This window comes from Euphorbia lathyris, chromosome 8, assembly GCF_963576675.1.
Source record: "Euphorbia lathyris chromosome 8, ddEupLath1.1, whole genome shotgun sequence".
In the NCBI taxonomy this organism is placed as follows: domain Eukaryota; kingdom Viridiplantae; phylum Streptophyta; class Magnoliopsida; order Malpighiales; family Euphorbiaceae; genus Euphorbia; species Euphorbia lathyris.
Window position 1 is genome coordinate 41811721 of NC_088917.1, and position 27277 is coordinate 41838997.

A 27277-nucleotide genomic window follows, 5' to 3' on the forward strand; every position below is an offset into this window, starting at 1 on the left:
AAGTTAACCTAAGACAAGTAAAGCAATAAGAAAGGAAAACCCTAAAACATGCAAATCCCCAATTCTTCCAAATCCAAGAACCAACAAGCAGAAATCAACCAAAATCACTAAAATCAAAGTAAAAGAAAACTTACCAGCTAATGATCTTGAAAAACAAATGAAAGGAAGGAAGAAATGGAGTTGAGGAGAGGTGGAAGAAGGTAAAAGAGAGTTTGGGTTTATGGAGATAGAGAGAGAGAGAGCAAAGGAATTTGAAGAGAGAGAAAGGGAATGAGAGTTATGGTGGTGATAGGAGGTGAAGGGGTGGTTAAAAAGGGGTTAGGTGAGGGTTAGATTAGGGAATGTGGGGGGTTTTTGGGGATTGGTGGCTCGTCTCGTCGAGAACTGTGTGTCTCGACGAGACACCGCGGCTGGCAGAAATGCCACCGCGGTCCCCCAAACACGTCTCGTCTAGACGTGTTTTGTCTGGATGATACGTGCCTTTGTCTCGATGAGACACTATCTGTCTCGCCGACACAAGGCCGAATTCATTTTTTTTAAATGAGTATTTATTCACTAACTCATTTAATCCATTCTATTCTAGTTCTATCTAATCTATTCTATTCTAATTCACATAAACAACTAATATAAACAAAATTTCAATTAAAACTTAAAGAAAAACAAATCCTAATGAAATCCTAATAAAAATAAGAAAAGGATAAGAAGTTAATAAATCAGATAGTTTGATAAAAATTAATATAAAAGAATTAAAAGAATTGTTCAAAAATTGTACTCATCTTTGGGGTGCCTCCCAACAGCGCTCAGTTTTAAAGTCTATAGAGCTTTAGACTGTCTTTCCCCCTCAGGGTGCTGGTGGTTGTCTGTCCCTTGGATTCGGTTCATTATTAGGAGGTAGCTGTCCGGTAGCTCACTCAGAATTAATTTTAGCCAGTTGGCTTATCTGAGTTTCTAGGCCTTTGCAGAAGGCCTCATTGTTGGCTAGACTGCCTTCCATTGTTCCAAGGATCTTCACCATAACATCAATCTTCTCCTCCATCCCACTTTTGGGCCTTTGCCCCTGGTTCTGGTTTTGGTTCTAGTGAGGTGGAGGAGCTGCAAATCCTGGTGGTCCTAGAGCTGCTTGGTTGTTGGACCAACTGAACCCTGGATGGTTTTGCCTCTAAGGTGTGTTGTATGGCCCGAACTGTTTGATGTAGTTCACAGACTCGATGACCATCGAGCACTCTGTGTTCTTGTGCCCGCCACTACAAAGCTCACACTTCGCCACTACTTCAGCTTTCTGAAACTGAGCCACCAAGAGGTCCATCTTCTCAGTCAGTGCTGTAATCTGTGGATCAGGTTCTGTAGATGTACTTAGGGCAGCGACTGCAAACACTCCCCTCCTCTGACTTGGCTTCTCTATCTGCCAATGTGCACTCCTCTCGGCCAGCTCCTTTACCAGACTGTAAGCTTGAGCTGCCGTCTTGTTGAACAGATTACCTCCCGCTGCGGCATCCAGTGAAGCCCTGCTAGCAGAGGTGATACCTGAATAGAACAAGTCAACAAGATGTTGCACCTCGAAACCGTGGTGGGGGCACTTCCTCAACAACTTTTGAAATCTCTCCCAGGCCAGATGCAGGTTCTCACTCTCAAACTGCCGGAACGAAGTGATGTCGCTCTTGAACTGTGCAGTCTTTGATGGCGGGAAGAACTTGGCCAAGAATGCATCCATTGTGACATTCCAATCCATCAGAGAACCCGGTGCTAGTGAGCTCAGCCAGTCTGCAGCATCATCCTTCAGAGCAAATCTGAACAGCTTCATGAAGACTTGTTCAGGTGTAACATTTTTGTACTTGAAGGTGCCACAATACTACATAAATTTATTGAGGTGTGCGTTGGGATCTTTATGGTAATCCCCACCAAACTGACCCAAGTTTTGGATCATCTGTATCATTGCCAACTTGATCTCAAAGGAAGCTGCCGTAATCTCGGGATCAAGGATGTTTGAGGTCGCAGCCAGCCTCTGTGCCTTGAGCAGCTCCATAATAGACCTATCTACCATTGGTTCCTCTTCACAAACTTCCTTGGGGATTTTTATGTTGAAGTTCTCGTCGGCTTTTTGTAAGCAAGGCTGCCTGGCGTTCTTTCCTTAACCTGCTAGAAAGATGGTCTATATCAGGATCAAACCGTAATGGAGAATGACTCCGAGAACGTCGGTTCATGGTAAGCTAAACAAACGAATATACCAACCAAAATTAAACTAATCAAAATTGCAATAGTCCTTGACAACGGCGCCAAAAACTTGGTGCTCGTAAAGTATATAGCAATAAATAGGACAAGTGTATCCTATCGCAACAAGTAATATAGTGCTTAAGCACGAGATCGAACCACAAGGACTACTATCCTAATCATTCAATTCAAAAGGTAATTTATCGGTTTAGCAGGGTTGAAAATCAATATTGTGTTTAATCTAATAAAATAAATAACTAAACTAAGAAAGCAGTAAACAGAACTAGCCGCAGGGTGGATTGTGATTAATGATAGTTACAACCTAGGAAGGGGAATCCAATGGTTAATTCCTATGAATGGGTTGATAGGGGTTCAGGTTTAAGTTCAACTAGTGATTGAAGGTAATTGCCCTAAGTGAAAGACTAATGTGATCAGTATTTTCCTTCCTATTCACATGCATTCGGGTGACGGCTTGATTAGGCATATACCCTAGGTCATGCAAAGCATTAGGTTCTTTGGCAACTAAAGATAAAGCCGTAGCCCAGCCACAAAGCCTCATTCCTAGTGCTCTCTAATGAAGTCAGGTTCATGCAAATTCGGCATAGACGATTCCGTGGTCAAGAGTTCATCTATCTATGATCTATTTAATGTTAGGGTTACAGGTCTTAGGCACATTATATACATAAACTGGCTAGTTGATCATTATCAATGATCATTCTAGCATAAATCATGTTCCTAACATTACCTAGGCATAAAGCACGCATAAACTGATCGAATCAAAAGTGAATTCCTTAAACCCTAAACCCTAAACATTCATAACAATTCAACCAATTTCATCCCCATCCTAGATTGTATGGGGATTAGTTCATAGACAAACCAATCATAGTAAACATGCAATTGAGGATAAACGATGGCATTCTTGAATAAATGTAATAAAGATTAAGGGAAGGAGAAAGAAATTCTAAAACCCGTTCATCTGATTACAATGTAAACAAGGTAGATCCTCCACCCTTTGTGCTGTTCTTCAAAGAAATAAATCTAAAACTACGAAGTGTTTGGAATTAAAGCTGAAAAGAATGTAAAAGTGTTTGTAAAAATAGAACTGTGTAATCTCCCGAAGAACTGAGTTAAGCTGCCTATTTATAGTCGTAGGCAGCAAACCTAGGTCTTCCGGGGGTACAAACGTCTTTTCCCGCGTTAAACAGGTGTTAAGAAGACCTAAGTTTCGAGTTTCCAGCTGGGGAGAGGCGTTTTTGCGCCTCTCCCGCCTCGTCTCGTCGAGACAGAGGCTGTCTCGTCGAGACGAGTGGTTGTCTCATCGAGACAGCCTAGTGTCTCGGTGAGACAGTGTCTGTCTCGGCGAGACAGGCCTGTGTCTCGATGAGACAGGCAACCAAAGGGGCAAAAGACCGGGTTTTTCTCTGTTTTGGTCCCTAGGCTTCCGAATTCCACTCCAATGGTCTCTGATGAATCCCAAAAGTGCTCCGACGGTCCCTGAATTGTCCGGAATTGCTCCAAAAGACTCGGGTCTGGTTCGGGAATGCTCAAATAGGCCTAAAAACACCTGAAAACACAGAAAACGCCATAAATACGCGAAATTACTTATTTTAACTAAAAGCTAACAAAATGATAACAAAACTGAAAGGAAATAAAGCAAAAATGAACTAAAAGGGGTCTAAAAACCCTATACAAATGGGAGCTATCAATAAACCAGCTGTAAATGAATTGTTCTTTTATGTCATTTGTTTTAGTAAGATTTGTTTTTTCAAACTATATAAAGGCAATTACTTTTAAGAACTAAATAAGTCTAATAAAAGGAAACTCTGAGTTTATTTAAAGTGATTATAAAGTGTTCATACAAGCATGAAGTGAGACAAAACATTATAATAAACTAATAAACTTAAAACCACCACAAGTCAAGTAATATGTTTTGAATAGGGATTGACATAATACTGTAGAGACTTGCATGTAACAATGTTTTCTGTCAAGACAGAGAGCTGATCTCACAAGCTTCAGATATGTGGATATCTGGACAATTACATGGATCCAGTGAAGGAGTTCATTAGGATTGGGGACCTGACTTGAGATAACGAGATGGATGGATTTATCCTATGTCACATGTTCATCACATTGGTATTAATAGGTATAAGTAGTCCTCAGACTCGAAGGAATGTTAATTAGTGATTCTGGATTATGGAATGTGATACTTTGACTCTGTTCAAACACGATCCATAACAGAGATGACTTTGGGGTGTGTGTGGGCAGGCGTTGGGTATCATATGAAGTAATTGCAGAATAGTTAACATTGGATCGAGCATTTGTCACTCCTGATAATGGGAGATATGTCCAAGGATCGCTTGTGGAAGACTTGACTCTAAATCCTTGCAAGGTGATAGCTTAAGACTTGAAATAGAGATTTCACTTAACCTATCTGTTCAAAGTTAACTCGGCCTGTACAAGTAAAATGAACGTCTCGCTATATGTGACTTGACATAATCCATGGTCATAAGATTCAGTTCAAGGATGTAGTTGATGAAGGATCGAATTATACTGTAACTAATACAGAAAGGTCAATGACGGAATCAACCTGTCTTCTTATAGCTCTGGGGGAATGTTTACGGTTCTGCTATTCACAATCCACGCACTCATTCCGTTATACAAAGATTAAATGTAATTTTGGGAAATTAATTTAATGGTTGTATACGGCTAGTAGTAATAAGAACCTAATGGGTCACACATAAGACTTGGAACCAAAAAGAGGAATGTATAGTAATTAATTGATGGAAGCCCAACTTAGTCCACTAAGGCCCATTTAGAGAGGGGGGCGAAATTCATGTGTCAAAACACATATGGGAATTAATTTAATTTTGACAATTGTAATTAGATTATAATTGTGGATTAAATTAATTATAGGATAATTAAGTTAGAATAAACTTAAGTTATAATTGTGGATTAAATTAATTATAGGATAATTAAGGTTTATTGTGATTAAATTGCTTCTAATTATTATCCTATTAAATAAGTTAATATTATCTTTATATTTAGATATAATTATAGATAATAATAATAGAGTATTATTTAGAATAAAAATCTTAATAAGTAACCCAATTCTATCTAACCAGGGTTTAGATACAAGAGGTTATTTATACCCCTCTCTATTGAAAATTTCGGCCAACCCTTCATCCCGTGTAGAGTGAGAATTTCGACCCCTTACTATAAAGGACGAAATTGCACCGCTTTCTTCCATTCGATTGATTTTATCTCTTCCCCTTTATCTTTGATCTTGTGTTGATTTATTAGAGACAATATATTTTGATTGTTTTCTTGGTTGAGATTCTAACTTACTTTGATCTTGTGTTTTCTTTGTGCTCGTGAACTCGGAACTAGAGTTGAGGGAACTTCGTTAGCAACGGTAGATAGTTCTTCATAAAAGGTATTTCCTACTATCATTCTTTGTATGAAATAACGATTAACGAATCTTGGTTTAAGGAAATAGGTAAAAAAATTTATATTTTCGCTGCCCTATGATTGCCTATTTTCCTTCAGAAGGAACATTATGTTGGTCCCTAATAAGGTTAGATTAGTTCTAGGGGTGAATAGGTCAATTTAAACCTTTATTAATTTTTGTCGTTAGTTAAATAGCAACACAGAGGCAACCCTTAGGATCAGAGGCAAGTTTAGTCTATTGAGCTTGGTTTTGCTTCTGATACTTGCTCTTAGAGGACTACTCATTTAACAGAGCTTCTGAAGATACTTAAGATTGATATTATATATTATACACAGAATATTCAGATTGATCTAAATGATATAGATAGTCAGATCATGCAATATTCAGAAGTAATGAAGACATATTAAGGGAAAGAAGTTACTTAGTAGATTTATACTGGTTCAGCCCTTCTCCCTACATCCAGTCCTTAAACTTCCATCTTCTGAGCTTTAATCCACTAAAGAACCTTTTTATAGGTAAAGCACAAACCTTTTACACAATAGTTAGAGCCTAAGTAATGTACCATCCTTTACTTACAATCACTAAACTATCCTCTCTTATTACTTGCCTATAACAAAAGCAATAATAAAGTTCTAGTTTTACAATAGAAAAGATTATGATATGAAACTCAAATAAACTAATCTCTCTTTATTTTGATCACATGAATATGGGGTTGATGTGTATAGTTATTTGCTCTTTGTTTTCACTTGTATGTTTTTTCTCTTTTTCGCGTGAAGGTTAAATGTGCAAAATGTGGCTTGAAGTTGGCTTTTATAGGTGAAGCTTTCAAACTTGTCCGTTTGAAATAAAGAGAGTCGTTATGAACAAAACGTCTCATGTCTTCTGTCTTGATTCTGAACTTTGTGCCAAATTAACCATTTAAGAAACGTTGTCGTTTCCGAATTCAGTCTTCTATTGATCGTTGAGACGCGTGTCCAGTGATCATCTTTTAAACTTCTGGCTCCGCAGTCTTGCAGTCTGCGTCTTTCCTTATTTGGGTGATGGAGAGAGATTTATAACTGACATGACCTTTTGTCTTATGAGTTTTTACTATAAATGGAACCCCTCACATTTGACTTCTTATCAGGGGCTTTGGTTTCGTCTTCTTGGTCTTGGACCAGTTTCGGCTTGGGCCTTTAATTGCATTAAGGCCATTTGATTGCTTATGTATTTATGCTTCTAATAATTTTCACACTTAATAAACATATTAGCCATAAAACACACTTAATTTAACTCTAAATTTTAGTACCTTGGGAATCTTATTCCTTAATTGTGATTTTTGTCGTAATAAAAAAACTTAACAGAAATTGTGTTTCAACAATCCATCCATTTTGATGGTGACAAAAATGTTCAGAGGAAGGAATAGATTTTACTTACTCCCCCAGAATTGATGAAATTACTCAGCTTCTGGATACTCCCCCATAAAGGTTGAGCTACTGAATTTTGCTAAAACTGACAACACTCACAAGGGTTAAATAATTCAATAGCAAAATTTGTTCAGGGCTAGAACTGCACATGAACTCATTGCTATCCTTTGGGCTCATCCTGTAGTGCGGTAGACTGGGTAAGCTAGCACGGGCACTAAGCCAATAGGATAATGAGCTTTCATCAACTCATACAGATTAAAGATGGATGTGATGATTTTGATAACAAATCAACAAAGAGTTTCTTCATTAGCCCAACCAGTAGAAGTGAATCCGGAGATATAGGTATGAAACGTTGCTCTCAAAGAGAAATATTTTGTTTGATTGATAAAAGTTCCTTATCCTTACAAATGGTGGGGTTCTATGTTGAACGGAAATGGAAACAGATACAAAACTGAAACGGAAATGGATACTGGGAAACGTAATTTCTGAAAAATATGGGAAACGGAAACGTGGGGGAAACATGTAAATATTAAAAATACAAAGACATATTTATAAATATTAAAAAAATATAATAATACATTAAAAAAACAAGATTAAAAAACAAGAGAAAGAAAGTCCAAGAAATATGGGTAAGTTCTTTAAATTAAAGGATACAAGGAAAGAATTATCTCTCAAATAGGAAGTTTCAATTTTCCTAATCTTAGATTGAATAGGAATGAAAAAATAGAAAGTTTGAATTTTCAAAAGTTTTGATCGAAATAGGTAGAAAAAACCGTTTAAAAATTGAGAGACGTGTTTCATATTTTGGGGTAATTACGGAAACGTGTTCGCAAGCGTTTTGTATGAGTTTCCGAGAGTTTTTGTTTCCCACGTCTGTATTAGGACAAAACCGGTTGGTCGTCAGACTTGTCTCTTTAGAAAAGAAGTAACGTTGGCCTCCTTGGTGAGGAACTAATCCCATTGCATCCGCTTAGGAAGGATTCGCCAGTGTAAAAGGGTTCATTCACCTTTTAAGTTCCTTAATTCGGCCGATGATTCCTCTTGCAGTAACTAGAGCATTCACTAGGTATCGATTGAATGGAGGATCCGGAAATAATGTCCTCATCACATTAACTCAAATCATAAGGTCATATATATAACTATGAGACTGTAATGGGGATTATGCTACTTATCTGTCTAATAGACCTATGTTGCCTCCTACTATCATTACTGTTACTTGGGTTGGAAAAGGGATTCAATTGTTTTTGGGTTGAATATAAGTTTTATTGGATTACCGATTTAGTTGGAATGTCTCGTTAATTCCCCTTTTACCCTACATTTATTAAAAAGAAATTTATTCATTATGCGAATTTAATCTCCATCCTTTAAAAAAAAAATCATTATGAGAATTTAATACCTTTAAAGCTCCCTTTCTAAAACTGCATAGTTATTTGTCAAAACATATCTCTATACAGTGATCTCTGCATAGTTATCTCTATTCCACAAAACAAACATAGATAGAATAAAAGTTGAGGAAAACAATCAAATTTTTGGAGCAAGTTGAACAGCTAATGTATGTAATTCTTGGTTTACAGATGATGTAGTGTGAGAATAGCAATATGAAATACAGTATGAGCGCATATAGTGGAAAGTGTTGTATTTAGAATATTGTTTGTGCATAATAGGCATTGAGATCATGATTCTTGGAGGGAGTAGTCCTCCAGCCATAGTAGCACTTCATTCCTCTTCAATCCACATGTCAAAACAGGTTACATGTCATGTAATTAATTGTAGAATATTTATATACAGAGATAGAGAGAGTTTAATTTGAATTGCATACCATTATAAAGGTCCAAGTTCTGCCTGGATCATTATATCGAGCAAGCAAACAACCTGGGCTGGGTTTAAGACCATCTGTCACAAGAGTTGAGCGCAGTGCTTTCTCTTTGTTTTGAACAATATCTTCAGTTGGTTTTCCACTGAACTTTACTACAGCAGCAGTGCCTCCTTCTACTTTCCTCAACTTAATATTGTCTTGATTAGGATCTGGTAAACTGCTCAATTCTTTGTTTGAGGGAACAACTATTTGGACAAACACTTGAGCATCAGTTGCCTGAGTCTGAGTGAACACAGGTGTTGTCATTGGTATTTTTTCAGTCCTGGAATTCTTTCCAAAGATATACCTACATTAATTCACACCATTATTTATACCCAAAGCATAGCATAGCATAGCATAGCATAGGAATACATACATACCCAGCAACATCATTGAATCCACTTGACCCACACAATTGCTCTCCTATTGTTTCTACAACTATAAATGGCGCATACTTCCTCACCTGTACAAACATTTCTGATTTACCTATATATATAAAATAAATGTTAAATGAACAAAATTAAGGCTGACGAACCTCATAATTTGCAGTCCTTTTCAGTATCTCATATTTGGGCGTTTCCAGGTCAGGAGTCTTGTAAATCCTCAACTGTAAACAAAATAAGGGAACTCAACAAGTGGCATTTCATTTCATTTCATGTATATATAGAATGAGTAGCATACCTGCTTAAATACATCCCACAAACCTTCAGTTGAAAAGTAGTCATTATTCTTTATGGAATCCCACAAATCCTACGCATCACATTCATATTCACATATATTATATAGGATAAATAACAATTCCAATTATATATATATATATATGATAAGAGCCTGAGGGAAGCTGTTTACCAAGTGGCTACAAAATTTGCCAGTCTCTGGGTTAATACCCATGATTGAGGTTCCTGTAAATATCAATTCTGGTTTCCATGGCAGAAGCATGAATGTCATCACCATTGTCCACCTGGTTGTAATCTCATAAGCCCCTGTCTATATCAACCAAATTGTTAGGAATACAAATTCACAAGCATCAATTAATCACATATTATATTATATCTAGACTAGAATAAACTAATATGTGTGCGAGAATAAAGATACCTGCTTAACCCAGTGCAAGAAAAACTGAGGCTTGAAGATAAGCTTCAAAAGAGCAATGTTAAAGAGATACCCAGTTATGGTATCATGCCTGGTAATGGGGTCCCTGAACTTCACACGCTCATCATACGCCGATGGATCAATTCCTTGATCATCGAAGAGGTGTGGAAGATCATCATACAACAACTCTACCAACTGTTTAACGTCGACTGCAGGACGACTTTGCTCCACCAGACTAAACCTCACACCCCAATTAGACCCTCCAGGACACAACTTTCTTCCTCTGAACTTGTACTTAAGTCGCTGGGGACTCACGCAGCCACTGGGGATTGGATTCACAAATTGGAGGCAAACTTGAGTTGTGGCCATGGCTTCGTCCTGTTTATGTCATGCTCACTCATTGTTATTAAGAAAATAATAATAAAAAAAAAAATGGTTGGTTCAGATTAGTTTGAACTACACGGGTTTATGGATCGGCTTCGGCTAGACTCTCATCAATTATGTTTGTACTTCAATTTCAACCGTAATTATTAAAAGAATTCAATTTTACCAAAAAAAAAAAATTAAAAGAATTCAATTAAACCCCTCTAATTCATTTAGGGGCAGTTTGTTATTGGGTTAGGAAAGGGTAGGTTTTATTTTATTTGTTAGGGTTTGTTTTATCAATTCTATTATTTCCTTTACTCCTAATTTCTCTAATCTCGTTTCCCAACCCTCCTAAGGTTTTCTATTCTCTTTCATCTCTCTTACTAATTTGAACATCTACTCTCCTTATAAAATTTTATTAGGAAAAGTACAAAAACAACCTTTGTTGTTACACCTATTTTCGATCGGCACCATTGTGGTTTAAATTTTTTACAAACTGGTACCTTGAGGTTCATTCCGTTAGCAAACACATGTCAAATTGACTAACGGTGTTAAAAGTCAAAGGGAAAAGAGTTAATGTTGTCATTATATTTATTTATTTTATAAATTAACCCCCTATTATCTAATTATCACAAACAAACCCTAAAATAAAAAATAAAAATCAATTACACCATTTTCTCTATCTCTCCTTGATAAAAAAAAAAATCAAAACACACCCACGCCTCTTTTCTCTCTCTAAAAATAGATTAGTGATGTTTTGATTTTTAAGAAGAAGATAAACTAAAATTATTCAATAAAAAATTTAGAAGAATTAGCTCTAGATGACAAGGGTGTCGGAATGATACGTGAAGGTCAACTTTCATTGGATTTGTTTCACAGTCTCAAAGTTGTTGAGTTCAATTTTTTCAATGAAGAGTCTGCAAATTTTCTATATGATCTTCTTCACATATTCCAGAATTGTCGAGTGATTCTTACAAGACTGCATTGGTTGCAATAGTGATATCTTCCCAATTTAAAGACCATATGGAACCAAGTCCTTCAAACTCTTAGAAACTCTTTGTGTGCAAACATGTGATAAGTTAATCATTTTAGCACCATCCTCTGCTTCTTTTCAATGTCTAATTTCCTTGAATATACAGCAGTGCAAAAGATTATTGAGCTTAGTGACATCTTCAACGGCAAAAAGTCTGATTCAGCTCTAGAAATTGAAAGTAAGTAAATACGACAAAGTGAAAGTTATTATATCAGATGAGGGAGACGAAATTAACTTCATCAAATTAGAAATTCTCTCTCTAAGAATTTGAAGAGTGAGCAATGTCATGGAGAAGAGAATTAAAAACATCACTGATCTATTTTTAGAGAAAAAAAGGGAGAGCGGTGTGTTTTGATTTTTATTAAAAAGATATGAAAAAGATAATTTAATAAATTTTTATTTTCTATTTTGGGATTTGTTTGTGATATAGATAATAAGAGGGGTTAATTTATAAAATAAATAAATATAAGGACAAAATTAACTCTTTTTCCTTTGACTTTTAACACAGTTAGTCAATTTGGCATGTGTTTGCTAACGGAATGAACCTCAACGTACCAGTTTGTAAATTTTTAAACCACATGAATTGTTCATTATCGTTTGTTTTATAAGATATAATAAGTTTAACTATATAAAGACATTAATCTTTTATCAGAACTAATTAAGTTAAATAAAAGAAATCTCAAGTTTATTTAAGTGATCATTGATAAGCCTCGGAGCTAACGCTCGATGAGACTCACTAAGGGACGCTACCAAGTAATAATCTGAAAAAGTCCAGGTATCAAATCCACAGAATTTATAACGCAAGTACCAAACTACTAGGTGTCTGATGTTATCTAGGCTATGATGTTGGAAATTAGGCTAAGGTATAGCAGCGGAAATATAAAATTTTAACCTATTTCCATTTAACCACAAGATCCGTTAACCGTTATTTCATATAAAGAAGGATAAGAAGAAATAACTTTTAGAAGTTCTATCTACCGTTGCAAACGAAGTGCCCACAACTTCAAAAGAGATAGAAACTGTCTACCAATCTGCCCCTATCCGAAACAGACCTTACCGACCTCCGAACGACAATCCCTTCGGTGGAAACGTGGAAGCATATGTCTAGAAGCTCCTGTCCAAAAATCGCGACGATCCGACGGTTCAATCTCCAGGAATCCGCGAAATCGTGAACTGACCTGATGTAGGAGTAGTAAAACGAATTTCTCCCTTTTGTTTGTTTTTCTTCTTCGAGTTCCCAAACACGAAATAAAACACGAGAAGATTAATTTAGTATCAACCGTTGAATAGCAACCAAAGTAGATTGCCTCTAACTAATCAACACAAGATCAAGGATAAAAGAAATAGATGAAAATCAATTGATCAAACGAAGCCGTAGAGAAATCTCGTCCTCGAACTAGGGGTGTCGAATTTTCTCTCTCTTGGACTAGGTGAATTTCGAAAATCAAAAGTAGGGTATGACTTGCTTGGATTTCGAAAATCTCAAGGAAAGGGGTATTTATAATCTCTTGTATCTAATCCCTAGTTAGATAGAATTAGGTTACTGAATAGGAATTCCATTCGGAATAGAATTCCTAATTATTATCTCACTATATATCTAATATATTAAGGATAATAATAATAATCTTATTGGATAATAATAGGAATATATTAATCTAATTAAAACTCCTAACTTAATTATCTCTTAATTAATTTAATTCATATTCCTAATCTAATTAGGATTAACAAAATCAAATTAATTATTCATGTATATCACTACATGAATTTCGATCCCCTTATGTCCATGGGCCTTATTGGGCTCAATTGGGCTTCTATCAATTAATTAACATCTATCTCTCTTTTAGGTTCCAAGTCTTATGTGTGATCCATTAGGTTCTTATTGCTTCTAGCCGTATGCAACGTTATTAAATTAATTTTCAAAGAATTCTATTTAATCTTTGCATAACGGAATGATGTACAGAGTATGTGATTAGCAAGTCCGTAATCATTCCCCCAGAGCTATAAGAAGACAGGTTGATTCTGTCGTTAACCTTTCCGTATTAGTTACAGTATAATTCGATCCTTTATCAACTATATCCTTGAACTGAATCTTATGACTATGGGTGATGTCAAGTCACATATAGCGAGACGTTCGTTTTACTTGTACAGGCCGAGTCAACTCAAAAAGATAGGTTAAGTGAAATCTGTATTTCTTACTCTTAAGCTATTACCTTGCAAGGATTTAGAGTCGAGTCTTCCACAAGCGATCCATGGATGTATCTCCCATTTATCGGGGGTGATAAATGCCCAATCCAATATATAACGACTCCGCAATTACTTCCTGTGATACCCAACGTCTACTGTTCACACCCCAGAGTCATCTCTGTTAAGGATCGTGTTACACCAGAGTCAAAGCATCACATTCCGTAGTCCAGAATACCAATTAATATTCCTTTGAGTCTGAGGATTAGTTATACCTATTAATACCAATGAGATGAACAGGTGACAATGATGAATCTACCCATCCTGTTATCTCAAATCGGATCCCCAATCCTAATGAACAACGTTTCATCGGATCTATGTAACTGTCCAGATATCTGTATATATGAAGCTTGTGAGATCAGCTTTCTGTCGGACAGAAGACATTGTTACATACAAGTCTGAACAATGATATGTCAATCCCAAACATATCACTTGACTTGGGGTGGTTTTAAGTTTATCGGTTTACTATAAAGTTTTGTCTCACTTCATGCTTGTATGAACACTTTATAATCACTTTAAATAAACTTACGGATTTCCTTTTATTAGACTTTATTTAGTGCTTAAAAGGGATTGCCTTTATATAGTTATAAAACATATATCTCATTAAACAAATGATATAAAGAACAATTCATTTACATTAAGTTTGTATCGTAGAACAATTGTCTATAGGACACTAAACCCCAACATACTCCCACTTGGACTAAAGCCAATTGTTTCTAAAACTTATCCCAGTAGAAGTTAAATGACGATCATGTATTCTCTGGGTTAAAGGCTTTGTCAACGGATCTGCAACGTTGTCCTCTGTAGGTACTCTTTCTATTCTCACATCTCCTCTAGCCACAATCTCTCTAATGATGTGGTATCGCTTAAGGTAATGCTTGGATGCATTATGAGACCGTGGTTCCTTTGCTTGCGCAATGGCTCCATTGTTATCACAGTACAGTGTAATGGGATTGATAATGTCAGGCACCACACCTAGTTCTGTAATGAACTTTCTAATCGAAACCGCTTCCTTTGCTGCTTCCGCAGCTGCGATATACTCTGACTCGGTCGTAGAGAAAGCTACGCTTCCCTGCTTGGAACTCTTCCAACTGACCGCGCCCCCATTCAAGATAAACAGGTATCCTGATTGGGATTTATAATCATTCTCATCTGTGAGATGACTTGCGTCTGAAAATCCTTCTATTTTCAGATCACCTTCTCCGTACACTAGGAACATATCTTTAGTTCTTCTCAAGTACTTAAGAATGTTCTTGACAGCAATCCAATGCTCGTCTCCCGGATTCCCTTGGTAACGACTCGTTACAGATAACACGAACGCTACGTCAGGTCTAGTGCATAGCATATCATACATAATCGAACCGATTGCGCTGGCGTACGGGACTACAGCCATGCGTCGTTTATCATCATCGGTTTTAGGACATTGATGATTGTTTAACTTTACTCCATGTAACATGGGTAAGTTACCTCGTTTCGATTCAAGCATGCTAAACCGATTTAGCACCTTTTCAATGTATGTAGCCTGTGAAAGACCAAGCAGTCTTCTCGATCTATCTCTATAGATCTTTATACCAAGTATATAAGCTGCTTCACCAAGGTCTTTCATTGAGAAGTTACCAGATAACCATACTTTCACTGACTGTAAGAGAGCAACGTCATTTCCCATTAATAATATACCGTCCACATATAGTATGAGAAATGCTATAGAGCTCCCACTTGCTTTCTTGTAAATGCAAGCTTCTTCGCAATTTTGTTCAAAACCAAATTGTTTTATGGTTTCGTCAAAACGCTTATTCCAGCTTCTAGATGCTTGCTTGAGTCCATAAATGGATCTCTGAAGTTTGCAAACTTTATTTGCATCCTTCGATATGAAACCTTCAGGCTACATCATATATACATCCTTAAGCAGGTTTCCGTTTAGGAAAGCTGTTTTCACATCCATTTGCCAAATCTCATAATCGTAGTGAGCGGCAATTGCAAGCATGATTCTGATTGATTTGGATATAGCCACAGGAGAGAAAGTTTCGTTATAATCAATTCCTTGCTTCTGACGATATCCTTTCGCTACTAACCTAGCTTTGTAGGTGCTAACCTTTCCATCCATGTTTGTCTTCTTTTTGAAGATCCACCTGCACCCAATAGGTATTATCCCTTCGGGTGGATCAACCAAAGTCCACACTTGGTTAGTATACATGGAATCCATTTCAGAATCCATGGCCTCAAGCCATGCTTTAGAATCTGGACTAGTAAGAGCCTCTTCGTAGTTTTCGGGTTCGTCGTCTAACACGGGAACCTCATTATCATCTCCCACTAGAAAACCATATCTAACTGGGAGTTCACGAACTCTTTGTGATCTACGAATAGGTGGCACTGGAGTCTCATCTAATGGGACTCCTTCGGGTACCTCAACCGCCTCTGTTGTTTCAGTCGGTGTTTCTTCTTCTTGAACTTCGTCAAGTTCAATCATGCTTCCTTTTTGTGTTTCTTCGAGAAACTCTTTCTCTAAGAAGGTTGTGTGCTTGGATACGATTACTTTCTGATCATCTGGATGATAGAAGTAATATCCCATAGTTTCCTTAGGGTATCCAATGAAGAAACATTTATCAGATTTCGAATCTAGTTTGTCGGACGCAATGCGTTTGACAAAGGCTGAACAACCCCATACTCTCATAAATGAAAACACGGGTTTCCTACCAACGAACAATTCATATAGTGTGGAACTAGCGGATTTAGTTGGTACTCGATTTAGGGTGAAGAGGGCAGTTTCTAAGGCATAGCCCCAGAACGTCTTTGGAAGTAAGGCCATGCTCATCATGGATCGTACCATATCTAATAGGGTACGGTTTCTCCTCTCGGACACACCATTGTGTTGTGGTGTATAAGGAGGTGTCCATTGTGAGCATATCCCACATTCAGTTAGATAATTCAGAAAATCATCTGAAAGATATTCGCCACCTCGATCAGATCGAAGCGTCTTTATTTTCTTTCCTAATTGATTTTCTACTTCATTCTTGAAGCATTTGAATTTCTCAAAAGCTTCTGACTTGTGCTTCATCAAGTAGATGTAACCATATCGAGTATGGTCATCTATGAAGCTTATGAAGAATCTGAATCCTCATCTTGCTTGGACTAACATAGGACCACATACATCTGAATGAATGAGTCCTAGAGTGTCTGATACACGCTCACCTTTATTGCTAAAGGGTGTCTTTGTCATTTTACCTTTTAAACATGATTCGCATGTTTCCAATGATTCGGGATCGATTGGATTTATAAGCCCATCTGAATGTAGCTTTGGCATGCGTCTCTTGTTTATATGGCCTAAACGACAATGCCACAAGTAAGTTGAATTATCTAGCTTATGTCTTTTGGTATCAATTGCAAAAACAGGAATTTTGTCATCTAACACATAAATCCCATTTTGTGATATTCCTGAAAAATAAAAGATCGAATCTTTATAAAAATTGCAACTCTTGTCTTTTATTGAAATATGAAAAGCCGTCGTCAACAAGGTGGCTAATAGAAATAATATTTCTAGATATTCCTGGAATATCCTTAGGCTGCATCCGGTATCAAGTACCAAAAGATTCAGACTGTGAAATTTCAATATAAAACATACCAGATGTTGAAGTCCCAGCTTCTTCCCCTTTTGAGGAAGGCTAGGTACACCAACAGTTTCCTTTCCAATGCCCGTCTTTACCACAGAAGTGGCACTCTCCTTTGGGCTTCTTCACTTCCTTTCCCTTAGTTTTGTTGGGCACGGCTTTCTTACCTTTTTTGGGATATTTAGGATTGGGAGAATTCCCTTTCCTCTTCTTTGATCCCTCTATGACAAGAGCCGGTATGGCTTTGTCTTTCTTCATATTGGGCTCAACTGACTTGAGCATATTTGCAAGCTCTTCAAGAGAGGTTTGCAAGTCATTCATCTGATAGTTCATAATGAACTGTGAATAACTTTCTGGGAGGGATTGAAGAATTAAGTCTATACTTAATTCGTTATCCATCGCAAATCCAATACTAGAAAGTTTGGTAATGTAGCCAATCATCTTGACACAATGTGTCATGACAGATGTGCCCTCTTGCATCCTACTACGATATAGCAACTTGGATATCTCGTAGCGTTCGCACCAGGTTTGTTTCCCAAACAATTCCTTTAGGTGCATGATGATGGAATAGGCATCCATTTCCTCATATTGCCTTTGTAATTCCGGTGTCATCGATGCAAGTATGATGCATCCAGCATGATCATCATCAGCCTTATGCTTCTGGTAAGCATCAATTTCCTCAATGGGAGCATCATCAGCAGGGAGAGGGGGTATCGATGTATCAAGTACATACCCTATTTTATCGAACTTCAAAACAATTTTGAGGTTACGAAACCAGTCGGTGAAGTTTGAACCATTCAATTTGTTATCGGTAAGAATGTTTTGCAGATTGGTTTTAGTCATGATTATAAGAGTGGGTTTAATTAAACCTGAGAGTGAGAAAGAGTAAACGTATGTCATTCATTTGCTTAAAGTATATCAATCTAAAATTATAGGCCTTTTAGTTTATTTTAAATTGCTCCCACTATTTTGCCAAATTAATAGCCCTCCATATTAATTCGAAGAATTTCACAAATCCTTTAGTGAGCTAGGATCCTAACTCCTGAGATTTCGCCTTGAGTTTACTCAACAAGCTAGTCTCATTCATTAGGTAGATTCATGTAATCAATCACATCTTTAATGTGATTCCTAGGTTATTGGGTTACTAACCACATTAGTAACTAATATGCTATTCATATTAATCACAACCGTCTTGCCCATTAGTTTATGACAACATGAGTTTACTCATCCAATTATCATAATCTAATTTAAGTATTACCCCATATTCATGAAAAATGATTTTCGATAATTCAGGTGTTACCGAAAGGACCCCGAGCTTGAGTTTACTCAACAACCCAAAGGCCCTCAGCACTGCCGGCTGAATTATAATATTAGGGAGGGGCAACCGATTTTAATAACTTGTTTATTTACTTAACTTTTCAATAAGGGATTTTATTTTAGGTCTCATAATCTAACTTAGTCTTGATTTGCTTTAGCATGCATCAGACACATACATTCACATACATTAGCGTTATGGACATATCATCTAAATTATTCCATCGAGCCAGAGACGGAATAAAAGGGCAAACCTAAGGAAATACTAACTATTACATATTTCTCTTTAGGTCCTCCGTCTTCTCCATGGCGCCTTGAAATTACATATTAATTTCTATACTACTAAAGAAAACTTCAATTGAATTGAAGGGAATCAGATGAGAGGAGAAATTACAATAGATAGTAGAAAGGCAGGACTCGCAGGCCCTATTTCAAAAATACCAAAAGACTAAAGAGGGTCCAAATATGTCCATAACTCCAAACATGCATAGACTCAATTAAATAAATTTAATTGGTTGATTACATAACTATCTTATGTAATATTTATGTTAATCACATTAACTTATCAATTAACTTTCATCCAATTTTACTTCTAATAGCTTTCGTATCTTTTATATTAATCTTTAGATTAATATAACTATACAAAACTTTAATTATGCACGTCCCAATTATTTTGATTTTAATTCATTTAACATTTTGATTTACAAATTGGTAAAACAAACTTTTAAACAAATTTTCATTCGATAATCAAAACAGAAAACTATCAATTTCTGAAACATATATATTTAAATATAAAAACGATTTTAAATATATATATATCAGTTCTAAAACGGTTTTAAAACGATTTTCAGAAAATAGGAAAAACTACTATAGATTTCCGTTTTATTTTTAGAATTAATAAAACTGATTTTATCAATCTAACTATAAAACTAATAGATTTCGTTATAATGATTATCAACCAAAATAATTAGGAACATACGCATAATCTCATTTAATTAATAATTAATTAAAACTTATTTATCTTTAGAATCAATTAATCAAAACAAGTTGTTAATTAATCCTAACTATAAATATTTATTCAATCCTATTGAAAAACTTCTAAATTTTCATATATGAAATAACAAATGGCTCTGATACCACTGTTGGAAATTAGGCTAAGGTATAGCAGCGGAAATATAAAATTTTAACCTATTTCCATTTAACCACAAGATCCGTTAACCGTTATTTCATATAAAGAAGGATAAGAAGAAATACCTTTTAGAAGTTCTATCTACCGTTGCAAACGAAGTGCCCACAACTTCAAAAGAGATAGAAACTGTCTACCAATCTGCCCCTATCCGAAACAGACCTTACAGACCTCCGAACGACAATCCCTTCAATGGAAACGTGGAAGCATATGTCTAGAAGCTCCTGTCCAAAAATCGCGACGATCCGACGGTTCAATCTCCGGGAATCCGCGAAATCGTGAACTGACCTGATGTAGGAGTAGTAAAACGAATTTCTCCCTTTTGTTTGTTTTTCTTCTTCGAGTTCCCAAACACGAAATAAAACACGAGAAGATTAATTTAGTATCAACCGTTGAATAGCAACCAAAGTAGATTGCCTCTAACTAATCAACACAAGATCAAGGATAAAAGAAATAGATGAAAATCAATTGATCAAACGAAGCCGTAGAGAAATCTCGTCCTCGAACTAGGGGTGTCGAATTTTCTCTCTCTTGGACTAGGTGAATTTCGAAAATCAAAAGTAGGGTATGACTTGCTTGGATTTCGAAAATCTCAAGGAAAGGGGTATTTATAATCTCTTATATCTAATCCCTAGTTAGATAGAATTAGGTTACTGAATAGGAATTCCATTCGGAATAGAATTCCTAATTATTATCTCACTATATATCTAATATATTAAGGATAATAATAATAATCTTATTGGATAATAATAGGAGCATATTAATCTAATTAAAACTCCTAACTTAATTATCTCTTAATTAATTTAATTCATATTCCTAATCTAATTAGGATTAACAAAATCAAATTAATTATTCATGTATATCACTACATGAATTTCGACCCCCTTATGTCCATGGGCCTTATTGGGCTCAATTGGGCTTCTATCAATTAATTAACATCTATCTCTCTTTTAGGTTCCAAGTCTTATGTGTGATCCATTAGGTTCTTATTGCTTCTAGCCGTATGCAACGTTATTAAATTAATTTTCAAAGAATTATATTTAATCTTTGCATAACGGAATGATGTACAGAGTATGTGATTAGCAATTCCCCCAGAGCTATAAGAAGACAGGTTGATTCTGTCGTTAACCTTTCCGTATTAGTTACAGTATAATTCGATCCTTTATCAACTACATCCTTGAACTGAATCTTATGACTATGGGTGATGTCAAGTCACTGATAACTTGCCGGATTTGATTTGATGATCCTCGTCGTAGTTACCTGCAAAACAAAACCGGAGACAGGATCTCCGGGAAAACTCTCCGACGATCAAGTCAGTTTTGTGTGGAATTTAGTAGATCGATAATCGTATTGGGGAAAAAATGTGAACCTACCACTCCCTTGGCTTTCTTATTTCTTTAATAAGTCTTTCTAGGTAACCGCCGAGGGCGGTTACTCTTTCTGTGCCACGTCCTCCACGTAGTCACAAACGTGGTCCCGTTTCTCTGAGTGGGTGGTTTAGTGCCTTGTTGGGATTTTGGGGCGGTTAGCCCTTTCCCTTATTAGGAGCCCATTTAATCTTGAACCGTGGGCTTAAGTTTGGGATGGGCCCGTGCTTATGATTCAGCTCAGTTGGTTTCACGAATCATCACATGCCTCCCCTCTAGTTTAGCAAGAGCCCTTTAGGGTCTTTTCATATGTCTTAGACAACTCTCCATCTTCATCTGGGTATTCAAAATTCGAAAGTAGTTCGTTCGTTTTCTGTCATTTCCTCTCCGGCATCAACCCTTTTGCGTTCGTTCTTCTCTGCATTCTTTCTCACATGTAAGTTTCCCTTTCTATAACTCGCAACTCGTTCAACCATTTTTTCTTTTATTTCTGTTCGTTTCCTTCACCGATATGTCAAACCCTGAACTTGATTTCGCATCCTTCGACGAAAATTACGATCGCGAGGTGTCTCACGAGGTTGATGAGATGGTTGATGAAGCTTCAACTAGCTCTCCTAGGTCCGATTCTCATCCTGCCGATTTTCTCCATCTGGCGAATACGACTGATGAGGGCCTAGGTTTCGACCCCAAGAAGTTGATTCCACCACCTGTCCCCACTCCCCGTTTATTACCGAAGAAGGATAGGTCAGGAAGCCTAGTTTGCTGCGAGACGATTGACGACTTGCGGGAGCAGTATCCTTGGCTTCAAGGCCTGGAAACAAGCATTCCCGGGGAAAATACAGGACCCGGCGACTTCCCGAAGGGGTATTTTACCATTTTTGTCGCTCAAATTATCTGCGGTTTCACGTATCCGCTGGCAGATGAGATTGCTTCCATCCTTGGAGGTTATGGAATCGCACCCGGGCAACTGCACCCCAATGGATGGGCCGACTTGACTCTGGACAAGTTTTTGGCGGATTGTCTGGAGGTTCCCTTCTCGCTCAAGATTTTCTCCAAGCTTCATCATTTCAAAAGTTCGGGGGAGTATTTTACTTTCATCCGACAGAGCGGTTACTAAGGCTTTGATGAGAAGTCGAACAAAATCCGCGAGTGGGACATGTCTTATTTCTTCATCAAGTTCCATGAAGGGAATCCGAACTTTCTTCGTTGCTGGGGCCGACCTAATGTAAAGAGTTTGAACTTTGGTTATCCAAGCAAGGAAGAATCCGCTATTGTAAAATTCTTGAAGAGTACTCCTCCTTTTGTATGGACATATGATCAGGCATTCCATATGCTAAGGAGCCGAGTAGCGATTGCCTACCGCGAGGAAGATCGCGTTGTTTATATCCCTTATCGCGTTTTCGTACAAGGTACTATTAGCTTATTTCCTAGTTGATGATTTCTCTTAACCCTTTGCAGGGGTGACCCTTTATCCCAACTCGCTGCAGATCGGGAAGCGAAAGCCTTGGCGAGGAGGAAGAGGCGATTGGCGGGAACAACTTCTGTTGCAGGGGCGAATTCTCCTGGGGGGGCGACTCCTTCTGTTGAGGCGGCTTCCCCCACAATTGCTTCCGTTTCACAAGGCCCTGCTTCTGCTTCTGAGGACCTTCCCTTAAATAGGAAGCGGAAGAGTAATGCGGATACGGAGTCTTCTCGCCCCAGGAAGAAAAATACCTCCGTATCCTTGACTATTGGTGGTACACCCATATCCACCCCATCCAAAGAAAAGGGCAGTACTCCATTTCACGAGGTATCATGATTTACTCACTCTTTTTGTGTTGTTTATTTTCCTTTATCAGTTATTTGCTGTTCTCCTGATCCCTCTCCTTATGTATTCGCAGCCAATTCCTGACATTAGCGGGTGGTGGACTAGGACCTTTGGTAAAACCGTGAGCTTTTCCTGTAAGGACATTGTTTCTTCCATATGCAATGTCCTTGGGCGACTCCCATCTGCTTCTCGCGTGCGCGAACAAGTGCCGCTTCCAACTGCCATGGAGGGGATTGAGAAGCGTGCTATAGAGGTATATTGCTTTCTACTCATGTTCCATCCCTCAAATGCATGTCTCCATTCACTCTTTTTATTCATGTATCGTCCTATATGCAGATTATCAATTTCGCGGAGGGTGCCCTCTGCAGGGATGCTGAACGAGCTAGAGAGCTGGAAAGCCTTGGCACTGAATTGGCGACTCAGAAGTCGCTTTTTGATGATGTCCAAGGCAAAGTAAAGGTCCTTGAAGGTGCTTGTCAGAAGGCCATCAGCGAGAAGGAGGAAGCTCTCAAATCCCTCCAGGCTAAGTCCGATGAGCTTCAGAAGGCCATTGATGATCTGAATTCGTCCAAGGAAGCTTTGGAGATGCAAAAGAGGAGGGCCGAGGAGATCACAGCTGAAGATGGTGCTCGCATCTATTGGTATGGAGAGCGGATTCATGCGGCTTATGAGCATGGACATCCAGATCGTGTACTTAATCGCCCCAAGGTTCCCATTCCTGAAAAGGATTTAGCTGAAAAATGGGACAAGTTGGAGGCCGAGGATGCCGATATGGATGAGGTACTTCTCCTAGATTGGCAGAGTTTTCATGACTCTCCAATTAGCCGTGAGATCCCAAATCAGAACGTAGAAGCAGGGGCACCACAAGATGTTTCTCACGTTGAACAAGAGGTACCTCGCTCTGATGCGGTTACTGATCTGATTGTTGGGGATTCGCTTGAAGCAGATCACCCCACTGGAGAAGATAAAGGAGCCGCTGAAGGCGAAGAGGGCAATAGAGGCGAAGGAGAAGAAACTGTAGTATAATTTTATTTATATCCGAACTGTTGTATGTAACAAACTGCCAGTATATATATCAACCGAGCGACTTTGCCGCCGCTTTTCATATATGTGCGATTGCTGTTTTATTCTTCGTCGCTTTAATGCCGGTTATTTTCGTATGCGACCCTTGCCTTTTGCCGACTTCATACTTGTAATTTTTCGTAGTTAGTTTTGTTTTCGTTAGGGTGGCCAGACCCTTTTTGCAATTTTTTTGAGTACTCATTTATTCGCTTAATTTTATGCCTTATAATTTTTCAAATAATCATAAGGTTAACCATAAGGTTTTGCGAATGATGCGTAATCATGCATCCGCCTTTCTTTTGTAGGCAACACATTTATGTGTTTAAGGTTAACCATAAGGTTTTACGAATGATGCGTAATCATGCATCCGCCTTTCTTTTGTAGGCAACACACTTATGTGTTTGTATTATCAGTTTGAAAAGGACCTGCATTCAGCCGTAGCATACTGAATAATTGTAACCAATGAACATCTTTATTGATAAAGAAAAAATACTTCTTGTTACATGGGTACATAAACTGTGTGGGATCAAAGCCTCATTAAAACCTTTTATCAGAAAACCCAGTGGGAAAAAACTCATAAAAGGAAAAAGAGTACTCGTCATTTCCCTGAACTACTCGGCCTGTTTATATAGGCGTAGATTCTGTAGATTCCAGGTGCGCGGGAGCTTTTTGCCGCTCATTTCTTCTATTTCAAAAGTTGATGGTCCCAACTTCTTGGATACCCTGTAAGGTCCGATCCAGTTGACGCCTAATTTTCCTTTGCCTTCTCTGGACTGTATTTTATCTGCTTTTTTCAAGACCAAGTCGCTCTCATTGATTATCACCTTTCGCACCCTTCTGTCATGATACTTCTTGATTCTATTGCGATATACTGCCATTCGCATGTAAGCTTTTTCTCTTCGTTCTTCAACAGAATCCAATGCATCTCTAATGTTGATAGGATTTTGGGTGTCGCAGTAATAAATTACCCGATCTGTAGGCGAATGGATTTCAACAGGTAGGACTGCTTCGGCTCCATAAACCAGCGAGAAAGGTGTTTCGCCTGTTGCTGCCTTTACAGAAGTTCTGTATGCCCATATCATATGAGGTATCTCATCCGCCCAACCTATTTTCTTATCACCTAGTCGCTTCTTGATTCCCTGAATCATGGCCCTGTTGGTAACCTCTGTCATACCATTCGATTGGGGATGATTTACGGAGGAAAAATGATTCTTGATCCCCATGCTTTCGCAATATGCTTTGAATTTGACACAGTTGAACTGGGTACCATTGTCGGTTATAAGCGTTTGTGGGATTCCAAACCACATGATAATGTTCTCTCGTAAGAACTCGATCATTCGCTCAGGTGTTTGAGCGGTTACTGCCTCTGCTTCTACCCATTTGCTGAAGTGGTCAACTGCGACTACCAAGTACTTCCTCTTCCTTGTTGTTTCTGGGAATGGCCCCACTATATCAATCCCCCATGTTGCGAATGGCCACGCCGTCATTATAGTTACTTGTTCGGCTCCTAGGACATGCTTTTCATTAGCATGGATTTGACAGCTGTGACATTCCGCTACCATTTTCTGGGAATCTTCCACCACCTTCAGCCAATAATATCCCATCAACTTGACTTTTCTTGCCAACGCCGCGGATGCTTCATGCGCGCCACAAATTCCTTCATGGAGTACTCTCAGCACGTAATCTCCTTCATTGCGGCTAATACATTTTAACCATGGACATGTATATGACTTCCTGTATAAAGTACTATCCCGAATTGAGTATCTCGCTGACTGCCCGATTAGCTTTCTGGCTAAACTTTTATCAACCGGCAAATCTCCGTGTTACAGATATTGGCGGATGGGCATCCGCCAATCTTCATCATCTTCTAGCTCTTCGATGACCATAATCTGATCGGCTTCGAATGCTGGTGACGACCTTATTTCCAAATTACATGCTTTTTGACTTTATGGGTCTCTACTCGCCGCTGCTTTTGCCAACTCATCAGCCTTTGTGTTCTGGCCTCTTGGAACATGCACCATCTCCCAGACGATTCCTTTATGTGTTAACTCCTGCGTCAATCTACCGACAACCTGATGGTATTTGACCAGATCTTCCTGTTTCACCAGATAATTTTTTGTGATCTGATTTATCATGAGTTTAGAGTCGCTGTAGATTACCACTCTTTCTGGCATAAGTTCATTAAGCAACTTCAATCCGCATATCATTGCTTCATATTCCGCGGCATTGTTGGTAGTTTTGAATGTTAACTTTGCCGCATAGTACAGGCGAATAACATCCGGACCCTTGATGACGACTCCCAGTCCAGCTCCATCTGTGGATAATGCCCCATCTGTGAACATACTCCATTCTTCTTTTTGTGCTTTTGGACATTCGTCTTCATCCTACGTGAACTCATTCACGAAATCGGCAAGTACTTGGCTTTTCAGAGCTGGTCTTCCTTCGTAACGAATATCGAACTCTCCCAAGCGAATTGACCATTCCATCAATCGCCCGGATGCGTCAGGTTTCTGCAGTACCTTTCGCATTGGAATTCCAGTTCTCACAATGATAGTATGCGCCTGGAAGTATGGCTTCAACCTAGCCGCCGTGGTTATCACCGCGAGGGCCATTTTATCTAACCTCGAATATCGAAGTTCTGCATCCTTTAAGACTTTACTCACGTAGTACACCGGATATTGTTGCCCTTCTTCTTCCCGCACCATTACAGTGCATATCGCCGTGCTGGTGACGGATACATAAAGAAATAAATCTTCTCCATCCTCTGGCCTGCTCATTAAGGGCGGATAACATAGTAATCGCTTTATCCCCTCGAATGCTTCTTGACAATCTGGTGTCCATTCAAAGGACTTAGATTTTTTGATGGCATTGTAGAAAGGTAGACATCTCCTAGCTGAGCATGATATGAATCGCCCTAATGCCACCAACCGCCCATTGAGTCTCTGTACTTCTCTTATGCTCTTTGGCGTCTTCATCTCCATCACTGCTTTAACCTTCTCAGGATTCGCCTCAACTCCTTTGCCACTAACAATGAAACCCAGGAACTTCCCTGCTCTCGCTCCAAACGTGCATTTCTCCGGGTTCAATTTGAGGCCATATTTGATCAACACTTCCAGGATTTCTTTAATATCCTACGGATGGTCTTGCATCTTCTTGCTTTTAATGATCATGTCGTCTACATAGATCGAGAAGTTCTCGCCTGATTTGTCTGAAAATATCTTGTTCATCATCCGTTGATATGTTGCTCCCGTATTTTTCAGTCCAAAGGGCATCACCTTGAAGCAATA

At 38.2% G+C, this 27277-nt stretch overlaps 1 protein-coding gene across 1 annotated transcript; it reads right to left on the reverse strand.

Moving 5' to 3' along the window:
* Nucleotides 1-8559: 8559 nt before the first annotated feature.
* On the reverse strand, nt 8560-10422 carry LOC136204225 (uncharacterized). The gene is made up of 7 exons (XM_065995436.1): nt 10013-10422; nt 9767-9904; nt 9599-9667; nt 9453-9524; nt 9298-9380; nt 8882-9224; nt 8560-8786 (listed from the first exon to the last, which is right to left on the reverse strand). The coding sequence occupies exons 1-7, from the start codon at nt 10376-10378 to the stop codon at nt 8736-8738; spliced, it is 1122 nt and encodes a 373-aa protein (XP_065851508.1). The 5' UTR covers nt 10379-10422; the 3' UTR covers nt 8560-8735.
* Nucleotides 10423-27277: the final 16855 nt, after the last annotated feature.

What these genes read in the sequence shown, in the direction of transcription:
- LOC136204225 (XM_065995436.1), bottom strand. Translation starts at nt 10,378, where the DNA reads ATGGCCACAACTCAAGTTTGCCTCCAATTTGTGAATCCAATCCCCAGT. An exon ending in TCTTGCACTGGGTTAAGCAG is followed by an intron (nt 9,905 to 10,012) that starts GTATCTTTATTC and finishes TGGTTGATATAG; the next exon opens with ACAGGGGCTTATGAGATTAC. An exon ending in TGTGGGATGTATTTAAGCAG is followed by an intron (nt 9,525 to 9,598) that starts GTATGCTACTCA and finishes TTTTGTTTACAG; the next exon opens with TTGAGGATTTACAAGACTCC.